The following is a 15492-nucleotide window of genomic DNA, read 5'->3' as shown; positions in this document are numbered from 1 at the left end:
TTCTCTCTGGAAATTTCGGTGGGATTCTTGGGGATATTTCACTGAAGAGCTTGAACTGTAATCCGGTAATGCAGGTGATACCTCTCTTTTCTCTCTGGAAATTTCTGACTCTGCCCCTCATCCCCTGGACCTGCAGTGGTCGGCCCTACCCAGAGTGCCTATGTTGGATTGCAGTGCCCTCTAGGCTGCCCTTGTGGGCAAAACCATTTTAAAATAGAAAGGTAGAAACTTTTATTGACACAAATATTTTCAGAAATGTGCTCAAATTAAAAGTATAGAACTTAATGAATTGTCACTCAGTAAATGAAACCATATTTCTATTATCACCTAGGTGACAAAATTTAAAAATTAGGAGCTTCCCAAAAGTTCCCTTGCACTTCTTCCAATCACTCCCCAAGTTACTACCATCCCAACTTCTAATATCATAAATGGTTTTGAGTATTTTGGAACTTTACTTTAATGGAATCATACAGTATTTTTCTATGTCTACTTATTTTAAACAGGAATTCATCCACTTTTTTGCATGGGTGAGACATTTATTCAAATTCCTGTACAATAATGTATTTAATAAAGGAGTTTGTTTATATTATGCTACAGATGATCATTTGTATTGTTTTCAGTTTTGGGTCATTTTGAACACCATTTCTATAAATATTCTTGTACAAATCTTTTTTTTTCCTATATGTGCATACCTGTCCCTCTACATGAGTTTTGCATTTGATCCCTCCAGAACCCTGGGAATGTCAATGGCCCTAGAACAGTATATGAGGTCTGTTCAGAGGGTATCCAGCCATGTAATATGAAAAATAGAGACATTTATTGAAGAAGATGCAAGATACAAGAAACATTGTACCTAGGACAATGACACCTCAGTCCCCTTAAAAGTCACACAGTTCTCCCAGTCACTATCAGTTGCACTGTCATATTTTCCTGAATCTCATTAACAGTCTGAAATCTCTTCCCTTTCAAAGGTGATTTTAGTTTGGGGAAAAGCCAGAAATCACAGGGTGCCAAATCTGGGCTGTAGGGGGGCTGAGTCACCTGAGTGATGTGATGTTTCACCAAAACACTACACAAGATGTGATGCATGAGTGGGTGGGTTGTTGTGGTGAAGCTGCCAATCACCAGTTCTCATAGCTGTGGCCTTCTGAATCATCTGAATAGTTTCTGCAGAAAATTTGATGCAGATTTGTTGTTTTACTTGCTAAGTCATTTTGAATGTGATGGCCACACAGTACCACACACTCACTCAATGGTTTCTACTGCCCCCACTGACTAGCACAGCGAAGTCATCATTGTTCACATATGCACATTCCAGTCCACTCTCCTTGGCTGCCAGGTTACATAGAAGTCATGCAAACCGTTCGTGTTACACTAACAATAGCTGAACTTTTTCTGGACGGGTCTCTCATGTTCTTTGGCACAAGTTCATATGCCATGCAGTAGTGAAAATTTACCTCCCATAAAAGCCAAAGTTTATGTTTTGTTTTCAGTCATGGATGACTCTTTTCCCCACCCACAGTTTTAGGCTTATTTCTGGCTTCACTGGCATATCTTGGTAATGTTTTCTAATGCTACTTTCATGCTTAAGACAGCATTTTGAGATGCCCCACTTTATGCAGAATTCAGTTCACATGCCTTTCTCCCAGTGGGCCCAAGGTCACAAATCCCAGTCCTTCATGAACTTTAAATTCCAGTTACCATTTTTTGACTTTACAATGGTATAAAAGCAATATACATAATAAATAACATAAAATATTCAACACTTCATTATAAAATAGACTTTGTGGTAGATGATTTTGCCCACCTGTAGGCTAATGTGTTTTGAGCACATTCAAGGAGGCTAGGCTAAGCTAAGTGTTAGGTAGGTTAAATGTATTAAATGTTCAGTTATACCTCAGTACTTGTCAGCTCCAGAACTCATCAAACCTTGTAGTTGTCGAGTTTTGATGAGAAAAAAGAGAAAAAATACGTTTCAGCACTCAGTGCTTGCTCAGGACTCATCGCACTTGCTAGAGCTTGTGAATCACAATGCCACCCTGCAGGAGAAAATGCTTCATCACTCCTTACTTGCTCAGTACCTGTCAGTTTCAGCATGCATCATGAGTTCCAGAACAAATTAATGACGAGTACCAAGGTACCACTCTATTTTTGACTTAACTATATTTTCAACTTTCTGTGGGATCAGTGTAACCTCATTGTGAGTCAAAGAGCATCTGCATGTGTTTAAATTTATATGCAACCCATTTCTAATTCTTTCATACCAGACTTTCTCCCTTATACATTCTCTATTGTACTCACCTGTTGTTGGCTAGGTTACATCTTTCAAAACCTCTTTAGGAAGAGTATAACAGGACATTGTTTCTTGATTTTCTGCATATTTGAAAATGTCTTTCAGTTGCCTTAAAAACTGAATAACTTGACTAGGTATAGATTTTGGGGGGCTGTATTTAGGATACATCTAACCATATTTGGGATTTAGTGATGAGATAACAATTATAATTATAGTAGACATTCATTAATTACTTGCTATACACCAGACTATTCTAAACTCTTACATGAGCTCCTATAATCCTTTGATGCAACCATAGGAACTAATATTATCTTTATTTCACTTAGTGAAAGGAAAACAAAGATCACCCAACTAATAAATAGTGGGGTTGAAATTTGAACTTAAGTAATATTGTTTCATACTCTTAATTCCTATACTACTTCTCAGGTTAATTAAGCTAAAATTTGTGATCTTAGGCATATTATTTAACTTCTTGGTGCCTCAGTTAAGTCTCTATGAAATGGGACTGCAATACTTTGCAAGGTCACTGTGACGATTAAATAAGTTAATGTATGCAAATAGCTGGTAATGGTGCCTAACATACAAAGTGCTTAATAATTGTCTGTTGCTATTGTTATTACTATCTTATGGATGTAAGCTGTGCATCTGAGCTTTCAAAAAACAGTCTGAATTTAGTAACTGCTCTTTAACATTCAGTATCAGTATTTAAAGTATCATTTCAATTAAGTAGGGAAAAGGTATTATTTGGAAAATAGTGTTGGGACATATTTGATAAATAATAAATACTTGCTGAATGAATAAGGATTTTGTAAATTATATATAATTTACTTAACAAATATTAACAGATAGATATTATGTACATTATAGGTCTATATAGACAGATTGGGAGGAAACATGAAAACAAAAATAGTCACATAATAATGAGATTACAAATGATTTTCTGTTTTGAATTTCCTTAATGTGTTACAAAATTTCTCTCATAATATAATATATTAAATTTAAAAAATTATAATTGCTATAATTGCTATACACAAAGTTTGAGCTACCTACAGAGAGATGGTTGGAAGATCAAAGCTCAGGATGAGATTTTGGAGCCATGAGAAGATAATGAAACTACCAACACAGTGTGTACAGTAAAATACACCATATAAAGAATTGTTGCTGTACTTGAACAACAATTAAAATAAAATAAAATAAAAAGAATTGGCAAAGAAGAGGGATTGGCAAAGGGAACTTAAAAGGGACTTTTGGAAAGATGTATGAAGAGTCATGAGAGTCCTTCCCCCAAAAACAAAGCAGGGAGTCAGGCATGGAGGGAAATTACCAGTGGCAAGTTACACAGAATGTTAAGAAAGAATCCACAGTATTTAGGAATGAAGAAATCTTTGATGAAATTGAGCCACTTTATAAGGACAGTGAACATCGGCTACTTTATAAACCTCTCAGTATGCTGAGAAGTAATGACAGTTGGATGATTAGGAAATGCAAGTGAAGATGAAGATGACTTTTTCAATAACTTTGATGACAAAGGGAGGGATGGAGTCAGGGAGAATTTAAAATGAGACAGAATTCCTTCTCTCTCTCTCTGTCAATTTGATGCTGGAGTGTTTGGAATGGGAAAACTTGAGGGGAAAGTGAGACATCACTGGAGAAGGAGAGATTAAAGATTTTGAAAGAGCAAGGGGGAAGTTGGTGGGGGAAAATTTGAAAGTAGGCAGGAAGGAATGGTTTCAGGAACACAGGTTAAGAGCCCTAGTAAAGGGGCACTCTTTCTCTGAAACATTGAAAATGCTGTTATAAATCATTTAAGAAGTAGAAATGAGAAAAGTCTGTGGCATTCCAGCTGGTGGTATTTCAGGCTTTTTTCCCCCAGTATATTTGTGACCTAGGAGTAGAGAATAGGACAGCATTGTTTCAAACAATAATTATATCCATAAGCACTATTTATTTAAGCTTGTTCTTTATATAGGATGGAAAATCTTGTTTCCTATTTTCTGTTCTCTCCTCTTGTTAGAACCAGTGTAGGGTCTAGATGACTGATGAAAGAAAGAGAGGGAGGGAGGGATGGAGGGAGGGAGGAAAGGAGAGAGGGAGGGAGGAAGGAAGGAAGAATGGATTCAGGATATTTGACATGACCCAAGCAATGACTATTTTGTATTGTATAACTACTGGTTATCAGCAACTTGAAATGGCAGAAAGGTCTAAAGGCATTCTGATGCTGATGCCATTAAGAAGATACACAAATCTTGGATAAAAAGATTTTGAAATTAAATTTATTGGGGTAACATTGGTTACTATGGTCATATACATGTCAAGTATACATTACAATGATACATGACCTACATATTGCATTGTGTGCCCACCACCCAAAGCCAAATCATCTTCTGACACCATATATTTGGCCCCCTTTACCCCTTACCATCCCACCCCCTCCCTCTGGTAACCACCGTACTACCGTCTATCTGTGTCTCCAAGTTTCACCTTTATACCCCACACGTGAGTGAGATCATATTTTTAAAGATGTTTAAAGGTGCCCTGAAATTGATTTCTAAGCTGTGTGCCCTCAGAGAGGCTCCTGAAGGCACAGGGACAGTACTGAGCAATTGTCAAGCATTAATAACATTCAGTTACATCAGGCAAGAGGCTGGCTGAGACCAGTCATGTAGTTGCTGATGTGTACCTGTCCTGTTTTTCCATTGCCATTGCATAAAGTTTCCATTGGTCTTTAGATATTGTAAATAATTTTACCATTTTATATTTTAGGGCAGCACAATTATTTATGTGCTGGAAGAAATGACTGCATCGTTGATAAAATCCGCAGAAAAAACTGCCCAGCATGTCGCCTTAGAAAGTGCTGTCAAGCTGGCATGGTCCTTGGAGGTAACGCTGCTGTTTTCATTAATAATATACTTATATTTACATTATACAATAGTGGGTCAGAAAATCCTAATTTTCTCATTTATCTTTGTTCTTACTTTGCTTTTCTGTGTTGATTATTGGTGTCTGAATGAAGCAACCAATACTATCCCATGAACTTTATAGATTCCCAGCATGTTAAGGTCTGTTAGGAGAAGTAATAAACCTCCTTTTATCTCTGTTGCCTATAAGTAAATGTTATGGAGTGTCCACTAACCTTTCATTAAGTGACATGAGTTAGAGTCTTAGTTCTGCACGCATTGCATATGTAACCCTGAGTAAGTCACTAACCCATTCTGGGCATCAGTCTCCTTACAGGTAAAATGAGAACACTGAATTTCCTCCCAGACTAAAAGCTGATTCTGTGGATTGGTCCAGTACATCAGTCTCCATCCCTTTCATTCTCCATCAGTCCCTCCCCTGTCCTCTTTATATAACTGTATGTTGAATGCTTACACTTACCAAGTACTATTTTAAGTTCTGGAGTATAGCATGAAACAAAATGGACCAAGTCCTTGCCCTTGTGGAGCCTACATTCTGGGGGAGGGGGTGCGGGACAATAAATATACATGTCAGCATAATAAGCACTGTGGAAAATGGTAACCAGAGTGAATTAATAGGGAATGTCAGGGGAGGGAGTCACTCCTGAACACTTCTTTTTTCTGATTAATATAGTATTCATTTCATTTAGCTATTTCCTAAGCAATAATATTTTTGAAATCCTGAGTTTGATGTGGTAGTTACAGTTTTTCTAAAATACATTTTTAAAACGTATAACTATTTAAACACATATTCAATTAATATACCACCTAAAAACAGATAATACACTATAAGTGTTCTGTGTTACCTTCTGGGAAGGCATGCATTAGACCAATATTTTTTGACTGCCCACAGAGTTAAGCAGTTGCTTAGTTCTTTCAGTCCCTGCTGCCCTTGAGTATGGTACAGTCTAATCCCTAATAAAATAATTATCTAACAGAAGAGTAAGTGACTTAAGAGAGGTACCGTACATGGTTAGCAAACAGAGAAAAGAAAAAAATCATTTTTATCTGGGGGAGTTTGCAAAAACTTCAGAAAGGAGGTTCGCAAAGAATGAATAGAAACTTTATAAGTGGAAAGGGGGGAAGGTATTTACAATGGAAATCCGAGTATCTGAAAAAAATGGATTTCAGTGGTGGTGTTTCAATTATTTAATGGGAACAGCAAGAAATGAAGCCTGAAAGTTCTGTTGTTTCCGAGAGTTATAGGTGTCATTGTATCTCTCTGGGCTGCTCTCCTGAACAGAACCACCCCACCCTGCTCTTGAATTTGCCCATGGACCACTAGATGTCCCTCTTCACCTGTAACACTGCTGGTGACTATTTTTCTTTAAGCATAAGGTGTTCCAGGATACTCTAGTTTGGAATTGTAGCTGGCTATAATTCCCATTGGAAACTGAAGGAGGTCTTCTATTAGTACCAAAACCTTTATAGCCACCAGGGGACCAATATGTATTAGTAATCTCCTACCACAAGCACATCTGCTAACAGATCCTTGGCTATTGATAAATAGTTGAGAGGGTCTGGGAAATACTTTTGTCTGTGCTGGGTGTAAAAGGCAAGGATACCATTGCTTGAATAGTTCTATGAGGATAACTTGCACTGTCTTGAGAAATAACATTTTGTTCTACATATATAGCTGGCCGTTGGCATTGGAGCGGTGTCTGTGTACTTTGCTGTAGTAAAACTTTGATTGTAGCCAGGTGAATAGTAGGACTCTTTTATTTCTCGTTCTTTCCATGGTGACAAAGGTTCATTAACATTAAATACTGTCTGCGTGGCTTGAAAGGACGTTGTGTTAACAGTTACTGCTACTTGCTGGAGGTGACCAGAAGCTCTGTCCAGGGCCCTTTGACACAGGAGGGTTTGGAGAAGCCAGGGAAGATGGTTGCTTGCTTGGGGGAACTGCTGCCTCAGGAGCCTCTGAGATCATAAACTCTGTTTCAGATCCTGAAGAAGCCTGATTGGTAGTAACCAAACAAGCATTTGAGCTACAAGTAACTGGAGAAAAAACAGCCTATAATGCCTCTTAAAGAAAATCCCATTGACTAGATAGATTGTGTTCTGTAGATGCTACTGGGCTACCTGGAGTAGTTGAAGGTGGCTGTGATGATGGACTTGGCATTTGAAGGTTTGTCAAAATCCAGAACAGAATATTGCATAAAGTTATACGTTCCTTGAATCTGGGTCATCAGATCCTGCAGTTTTTCTTTCCTCAACACTGGGTCCTTCAAAAGGGTGGAGGAAGAACCTATAGGCTGATGCATAGGCTTAGGCATATCTTTGGGTTTGGTATGAGGTTTCCTGCAGCTAACCCCCAGGACTTTGGAGAAATTTGGGGTTGTGGTATAAAGGGATGATTTTGATTATCAACACTATTTTCTCAGGATTTAGGAGTCTCTGGCTGTCTTGAATCCTGTTCTTCACACATGGGAGTGGTGCCTGCCTTGCTAACATCCTGTTCACTCTGCAGAGGCAGTGTCTAAGACTTTGGGGTTCACTTCTTTGGATCCTGTTCTTTCTCCAGCTGAACTGGCCAAGGCATCACAATTTCCTGTTTCTTCTGTTCCTCTTGAATGTATCCTGCTTTGCAGTTTAGGGATTTCTTGCTCCCACTAGCTAGGAGTTTGCTTGGGTTTAGAGACATCTGCTTCGTCTATTCTTAACGCGGAATGGACCTGAGTTTTGCAATCTCTTGTTTCCTCTGTTCTAAGGAAAATGCAGGCTTTCCTATCTCCCTGTGCTTAAGAGAGGTCTCCCAGGACTTGAAGGGTTCTGTTTCTTCTCCTCACCGTCTGGTTCAGTAAACATATCCCAACATTTGGGGGTATTTGGTTTTGTAAAATAATCTGCTTTTCAATATTGCTCTCTATCCTGTTTGCTTGAATCATCTACTTCTGTTATGTAGCACCTGTTAAGAAACTCCTGTGGTCGTGTCTCTGGCAGTGCAAGTTCCATAAGAGATGCTGCCTCTTTGACATATTCATCTTCGATAATTACTTTCTTCTGTCATTTTATCAGCACTTGTTCCTGCAATGATACTTGTTTTTCCTGAGCATTTTTTGGAACTGGAATATTTTCAAAGTAGCCTGATTTCAACAATTTAGACAGCAGATCTTCCATATGTTTGCATGTCGTTCCCACCACTGCTTTCTCACTACCTTCCTGAAGGTCCTGAAAGTACAGTGATGATTGCTCTATCTGGGCTCCAGCACTTAGACTTTCACTTCTTGCAGGGCAAGGCAGTTTTGAAAATTTAATGAGGCAGTCCAGTTCTTTTAAAGGCAAATGCACTGCACTATTCAAGCCCTCTTTCAGGTCTTTTTGTGCATGTTTCTGTGTCAAGTTCTAGAATACATAGTGAGCTTGAAATATGGTGTGAAGTTTTTCCTTCTATAGTCATTTCCAGGATGCAGAAAGAGTGTTTGGAGAAGGAAAAAGGTAGTGATCTAAAGTAGTGTTTTTCATTCAGAGAAACTGTGCTCTTTTTTATAAGTTGTTTTTTATTGTTGTTCAAGTACAGTTGTCTCCATTCACCACCACCCCACCACTCCCCCCACCCCAGCCATCCCTACCTCCCACCCTTTATCCTACCCCTCTGGTTTTGTCCATGTGTCCTTTATACATGTTTCTGAAAACTCTTCCCCTTCCCCCCATGCCCCGTTATCCCCTCCAACCTCCCCTCTGGTTACTGTCAGCTTGTTCTTAATTTCAATGTCTCGTGTTATATTTTGCTTGTTTGCTTGTTTGTTTTTGACGGCTAACTCTTGAAGTAGTCTTTCATTCCATAATTGCATTTATTGTAATCATCATACTATTGGAGTGGAAAAGTGATTGGAAATAAGCAAAGTAGAATGATGAAACCTCCCCACACTGAGACATAGTTTCATTCAGAAGAGAGACTTGGGTCTGGCTAGCAACAAGACAAGCACTCAGTAAGAAACAGGGTAATAAGAAGAAGAGGGCTTCGGAGAAAACTCGAAACTGGGGTAAAAGGGATGGATTTCATTCCAGGGGTATGGACTAAAGTAACATCAGAGCAAGGTTGCCAGCAAGAGCACATGGTGCAAAGCTGTTTTAATTGATGTCAGTTTTCTTATTTCTTCTGTGTAAGGGTGGAACTGGTTCCATTGAAGGGCAGAATTTAATTCAGGGCTAAATAGCCCCAGCCTCAGAATTAGAAGGAAAAATAGGGAGAAATGTGATCAGATAGCTATCACTGCCCAGTCACTGTCCTTAATTTCACTGTTTTCCCATCACTTTCCCAAGGTCCCGTGGTGCCATCCTAAAGCCCAGTTCTCCTGAAATATTATGGATTCCTCCCGCCCCTGCATAATTTCTTTCAGTCAGTGAACCTCCTTTTATGGCTGAGGACCATAAAATTTATCATCCCAACCAGGACACTGCCAAAATGAAAGGGAGCACTATCAATAATTAAAATTGGACTAACAGATGTAAATAAAGACATTCCCAGGTTAATTGGACCATAGGGCAAGCCCCCACCCCATTTTTGCCACTAGAAGATACAAATGTGTCCTAGCTGAATGAATACATAAATTTCTGGGAATGTAGATGAAACAGTCAAATGTTGAGTTATATTTTTTAATTTATTAATATATTAATTTAGTTAAGCACAAATATAAAGGTATATTGATTTGGAAGAATTGCATTTCTACTCTCACATTTTATGAACAATTTTATTCACACTAATTTCACAAATCATTGGCAGCAGGGTCTCTGCTTCAGTAGAGACAATTTTTAAATCAGCCAGTCATTCTTTATGGAGTTCATCATGTTATCTAAGATGTTTGATATGTAGCACCTTTTGAATTGATATGTACTATAATTAGAAATCTAACCTAAGCCAAATATACCCATTCATATAATATAAAAGTTTTAATATTTGCCCTGAAAGAACTACTATTTTTGTGATTCCCTATAATATAAAAACTTCTGCACTATTTAATTAGGAAATATATTAAGCCTACCCAAAATATTTTTTAAAATAAATACCTATGTCTCTATCACTCACATTTTAACATCAGATCACTTTTTAATATTTTATTTTTATTAAGTTTTATAAGGAATAAGATATTACAAATATTTTGAAGCTTCTGGTATATTTTTCCTGAACTCATTAGATTTATTTCTTCCTCTCAGATCACTTAGCTAAATTATTGTTCAACATCTTCATACTTTTAACTCATGTGTATGAATCCATAGGTAATAAAATATTATTTTGAATGTTTTCAAACTTTATATAAATGGTATTGCACTATACATTTTAATCTTGCTTTTTTTACCCAATATTTTTTTTAGATTTATTCGTATATGTACATATAACTAGGGTTTCATTTTAACTTCTTTGTGATACATTTTATGAATGTTGTACAGTGGTTTTCTTTCTTATGTTAATAGATATTATTCCTAATTTTTCATAATCATAAAACATGCTGCAATAAACATTCTTGTACTTGTATCTTTGTGTATATGTTTGAGAAGTTCTCTAGGTTATATATCTAGAAAGAGAAGTTCTGGTTCATTAACCTTACTAAATGTTACCTAATCACCAAGTCACTCTGCAAAGTATTTGTTTCCTCCAGTGTTAGATTTCTTGTTATGATGCATCCTCACCTGTACTTGGTATTTTCAGATCTTTAAATGTTTCTAATTTAATGGGCATAAGATTTGTATCTAATATTTTTAAAATTTTGTGTCCTTGATGACTGGTAAGGGAAACATTGTTAATATATTTATTGACCATTTATATTTCCTCTTCCATGAATTGGCTATTCATATCCATTGGCCATTTTCAACTGGGTTGTTGTTTTTCTTATGATTCATACAACTTACCTCTGTACTCCATACTGAGTCTTTGTTAGTTACATGAAGACTATGTCTTCACTTTTTACCTCCTTTATGATGTTATTTTTCTAATTTTTATATAATCACACATGTCAATAGTTTTCCTTTATATCTTTTTCTGCCCTGAAATCAGACAGATAATCTACTGAAAAATCATCTAAAATGTTAAAAGTTTGTTTTTCACATGTGTGTCCTTAATCTGTCTACAAGTGATATTTTTTCATGTGGACAAGCAGGAATATAACTTTATTTTATTCCCCATATGGATAACCTGTTGCCACAATGTTTTTATTGGCACAATGGTCTTAAATGTTTTTGATAGCATACTCCTATTTAAGTAAAAAAGTTCAGAGTCTCCATCCCCAACATAGGTCTTTTCACAAGTAAATGATATGTGTTCACTACTATCAAACACATTACTGAAAATTGAACCCACATCCTATTCCCCCGTTCCTTCCTCCCTTTTTTCCTGCCTTCCTGTTTGTTATGCCTTCCTCAGATTTCTCATTTCTGATGCACAGACCATTTAAATAACAAAAGATGAAACAAGAGCAAACACTGAAAAACATTTAATGAAAACTATGGTAAAATATTAGAGGTCAAACTATCAATGTTTTTGATGTGTCACAACATGGATTTTTCAGGTTCTTAATCTGGCTTCAACAGCTTTGTTCTTATTATGAGAATTATGTTTGAGCTGTTTGGTCTCTTAGTTGCATATGATTCTTGTTTTTAATGAATCACTTCTCTCACCCTCACACGGTCACAGTGAACTTTTGCATTTTGTTCATGGCTATACAATGCAGAGCATGAAAGATAGTTACACCCTGGAAGATGGTAATATATTTTCTACTTTAAGTGTTCCACCTCTAACTTCTTTCATTTTTGTATAATGACTCACAAAAAATACTTTTTTGAAATGAATACAGCTCTGCGGTAAAAATGCTAAACTATTATAAAGGTAAGTAGCTCTTTCAAAAGTAATAGCTTTCTACATGAAGGAATGATTAAACACATAGTTATGTTCACTGACATTTTTTTAAGCTGGAGACTATTTTTATAGGGTTGTTTTTTATTTTATTTTATTTTGGTGGAGAGCCTTACCCTCAAACTGTAAAAGGTTATGTGAGAAAGCTAGTTTCTCTCCTACCTCCTCCTACATCTAGATTCAACCCCAGTTCTGTTGGGAAAGAGATTAACTTTTGGGGCTGTTATGTAGTAAATTCTTTTTTCTCTTCCTGTACTTGAAACCAACAAAGCCTCAATTCCTTTTCTGAAGGATTCCAAAATTCTTGAATTTGGAACACTCAACAGCACCTTTTTTCGTAGAGTAGAAGCTTAGTCTCTGCCATTAATTACTACAAAAACTGAAATTATCTGCCCTCCCTTTAATGCAGGACTTGCTGTGAATGGTACCTGCCACTTACCTTCTTAGACCTATCACATTCCTCTGCTTATGAACATCTCTTTCTCTATCCAGCCCTTTTGAATCAGCAGCCCCCAGAGACAGTACCACCCACACTGCTCTGCCAGTTCACTGCATTAAAGCCTGAAGCCAGACAAATACTGTTTTCTGATCACTGATTGTCCAGACTAAATGTCATCCCATTCACCCTGAATAAGGATATTCCTTAGAGTATTCATTCTCACTTCCTTGCTTAAAGCTAGTGCTATATATAGAGTTTGTTAGGGCACAGTCCCAATGGACTGATCCCAGCAACATCATCCTTTTGCTAATTCAAAGTAGTAATATGTAACTAGACATAATTTAGGACAGCTAATGTTGGGATAATTGCCTGTAAATCCACCCAAACTACAGCAATTCTTATTATGACCCTCATAATGTTAAAAGATTTGTACCATTCCTTAACTGCCTGCTGATCTTTATCCTCTGTTTCCTCATCCAATTCCCAGAGAGCCTTCTGGCTACCATAAAAGTTGTATTTTAATATCCAACATAACAGTCTTCCTTTGCTTCTACTCAACAGGTCCAGCATTATTGCCTAAAGACTTTATGTCATCCAGTATAAAATATTTTTATCAGAAATAAAAACAAATAGTAGAAATGCCATGAAAAAATAAACATCATTCATTTCAGAGCACAATCCAGAATTAGTAATCATTATTATTTTATTCAGTCCAATAGTTTTACCTACATGTTGACGTATTTGTTTGCTCGATTTTTTTTCTTCTCAACTTTTCATTCAGTTTCCTAACTTTCAAAATAAATTGTTTTATGAGTACCTTCTATGGAAATCTATTACTAATAAACTCTTTTTTTCCACTGAAAACACCTTTATTTCAACCTCATTTTTCAATGATGACTTTGCTGATCATAAAATTTTAAATTGACTTTTTTTCTCCACACCTGCATTTCTGGCTTGTATCTTTTTTTTTTTTAGAACTCTCCTGTAGGTTTAATAGTTTATTTTGAGATAATATTCTCTCTATATTTGTATAAAATGCTTCATACTTAATTCTCTAACTTTACTAAATGTAACTGGTTATAAATTTAGTTTTATTTCTACTAGGAAATCATCATAATTCCTAAATCTGAGATTATATTTTTTCATAAATACTAGGAGGATCAAAACCATCCCAGTAGTGTTCAAATATTTCCTCCTTCTCATTGCCTCTTTCTACCTCACGAAGACTTATGAGACATTATTAGGCTAGCCCATTTATCATCCATATCTCTTTATCCTATTTAATATTACCCAGAAAATTACCTCTCTTGCTGTAGTCTGTGTAAATTCAGAATAAATTCAGTTGTCTTCCAGTTCACCATTCTTTCATTTTACCGATGGTCATTTTAGGACATCCTACTTGATTGTTTCATAAATTTGTCTATTTCTTTTTAATACCATTTCCCTTTCTTGTTTTTATTCATTACCATATATCTTTAATAATTGCAAACATAATTGAAAAAATTTGTATTTATTTTTATTATTGTTTGGAAGCAGAATAGACTCTGGTTTACTGGACTTAGGAAGCAAAGGAGAAGCACATACCACTTGTGCATTCTCCATTTCCGTCTCAGGCAAATGAGTGGGAGGTTAGATTAAATAATTCCAAAGTCTCATAACTCAGGATCTAGTTGTGCCATTGTGATGTGGTGGTATTAAAAAAAGCTTTGTTTATTTATAGGGTTTGTCAATGATTGTAGTATAAATACTCCCTTATACAAATTTCAGGCTACCAATGGTTTAACAACTGTCTTTAAAATTTTCTGAATACTTAATAACTTTTTACAAGTCACTAGGAGCCAAATTCAGCACACTGTTTATTGTTTCTGCTACTTCTCACTCATTGTGTCCTTTGTCATTTTGGATTATAATCTCATGCTTTGCAAAGTTTAAAATTTTTTTTTCGAAACTGAGTGGCCTTAATTTAAGGAGTTTCTCTCCAAAAAGAGGTTTTATTTTATTTTTCCATATACCTTAGGGTTTTTATCAGTGTAGGGCCACTTCTCATATTTACTTTTTGCCTCTAGGTTCCCAGTACCTTGCAGGCAGAATAATTTCAAACTAAAATCTAGGTGATGGAGACCTATAAGTAAGAATGAACAGAGAAGATGCTTACCATGTTGAGTCAAAGATAAAACAGACATGCTTCCTTTTCATGTCCATTGTCAATGGTTAGAGATGTTCATCATTTTAGATTCCTGATATTTTGCTGACCTTTGAGATATGTATTTAAAAAGATGTTGCTTATGTTTTGTCCATAATTTTTAGGTGTTCTGGAGAAGGAGATTTATAAGTTACCTAATCTTGTACATTGCCAGTAAGAGAAGTTTATATAAAATTTATGCCAATTTAATAAAATACATTAATTCCACATTAAAAATTTAACTGTTATTAATAGGTTAGAAAAAGATTAAAACACCACTGTAAGAGATGGTATAGCATTTTAATAACAAGTAAGGGTATAGAGTCAGAACAAGTAAGTTTTGATTTTAACTTTCCCACCAAAAGCTGTGGGACTTCACACACACCCCTTAACCTTTACACATCTCCATTTTCTTTCCTATTAAGAACATATAATGAAAGTTCTTTTAAGGGTAAAAGAAATGATACATCACAATGCCCGGTACTTTGGTTTAGTAAGTGGTGGCTTAAAATATAACTTTTATGTCTTGATGTCATTTACGCAAATAGTCATTGGCAAAATAAAGGTTTTAATATTAATGCAAAATATATTTCTAAAATTTTTCAATATATGTAGAAACTAGTGAAAAGTAAATACAGATATCCTGGCATTGAAATTAATTTGAAGAATTATTGCTAATAGAGGCATTCAATGAACATATTAGTTATTTAATATTATTATAGTATATATCTATACTTTCAAACAATGTTTCACATGAGAAAATAATCTGCA

General features: G+C 35.9%; 1 protein-coding gene and 1 pseudogene across 1 annotated transcript in view; one reads left to right on the top strand and one right to left on the bottom strand.

Moving 5' to 3' along the window:
• Positions 1–15492, top strand: part of PGR (progesterone receptor) — a 97701-nt gene that overhangs the window by 30537 nt on the left and 51672 nt on the right. The window contains exon 3 of the mRNA XM_028516526.2: positions 5057–5173. Within this exon, the coding sequence (XP_028372327.1) occupies positions 5057–5173 (117 nt within the window). The remainder of the gene's footprint in view (positions 1–5056; positions 5174–15492) is intronic.
• On the bottom strand, positions 7179–8205 carry LOC114500916 (annotated as a pseudogene).

Source organism: Phyllostomus discolor, chromosome 6, assembly GCF_004126475.2.
Source record: "Phyllostomus discolor isolate MPI-MPIP mPhyDis1 chromosome 6, mPhyDis1.pri.v3, whole genome shotgun sequence".
In the NCBI taxonomy this organism is placed as follows: Eukaryota; Metazoa; Chordata; class Mammalia; order Chiroptera; family Phyllostomidae; genus Phyllostomus; species Phyllostomus discolor.
Note: the sequence above shows the minus strand (reverse complement) of the source record. Positions and strands in the feature narration are given on the sequence as shown.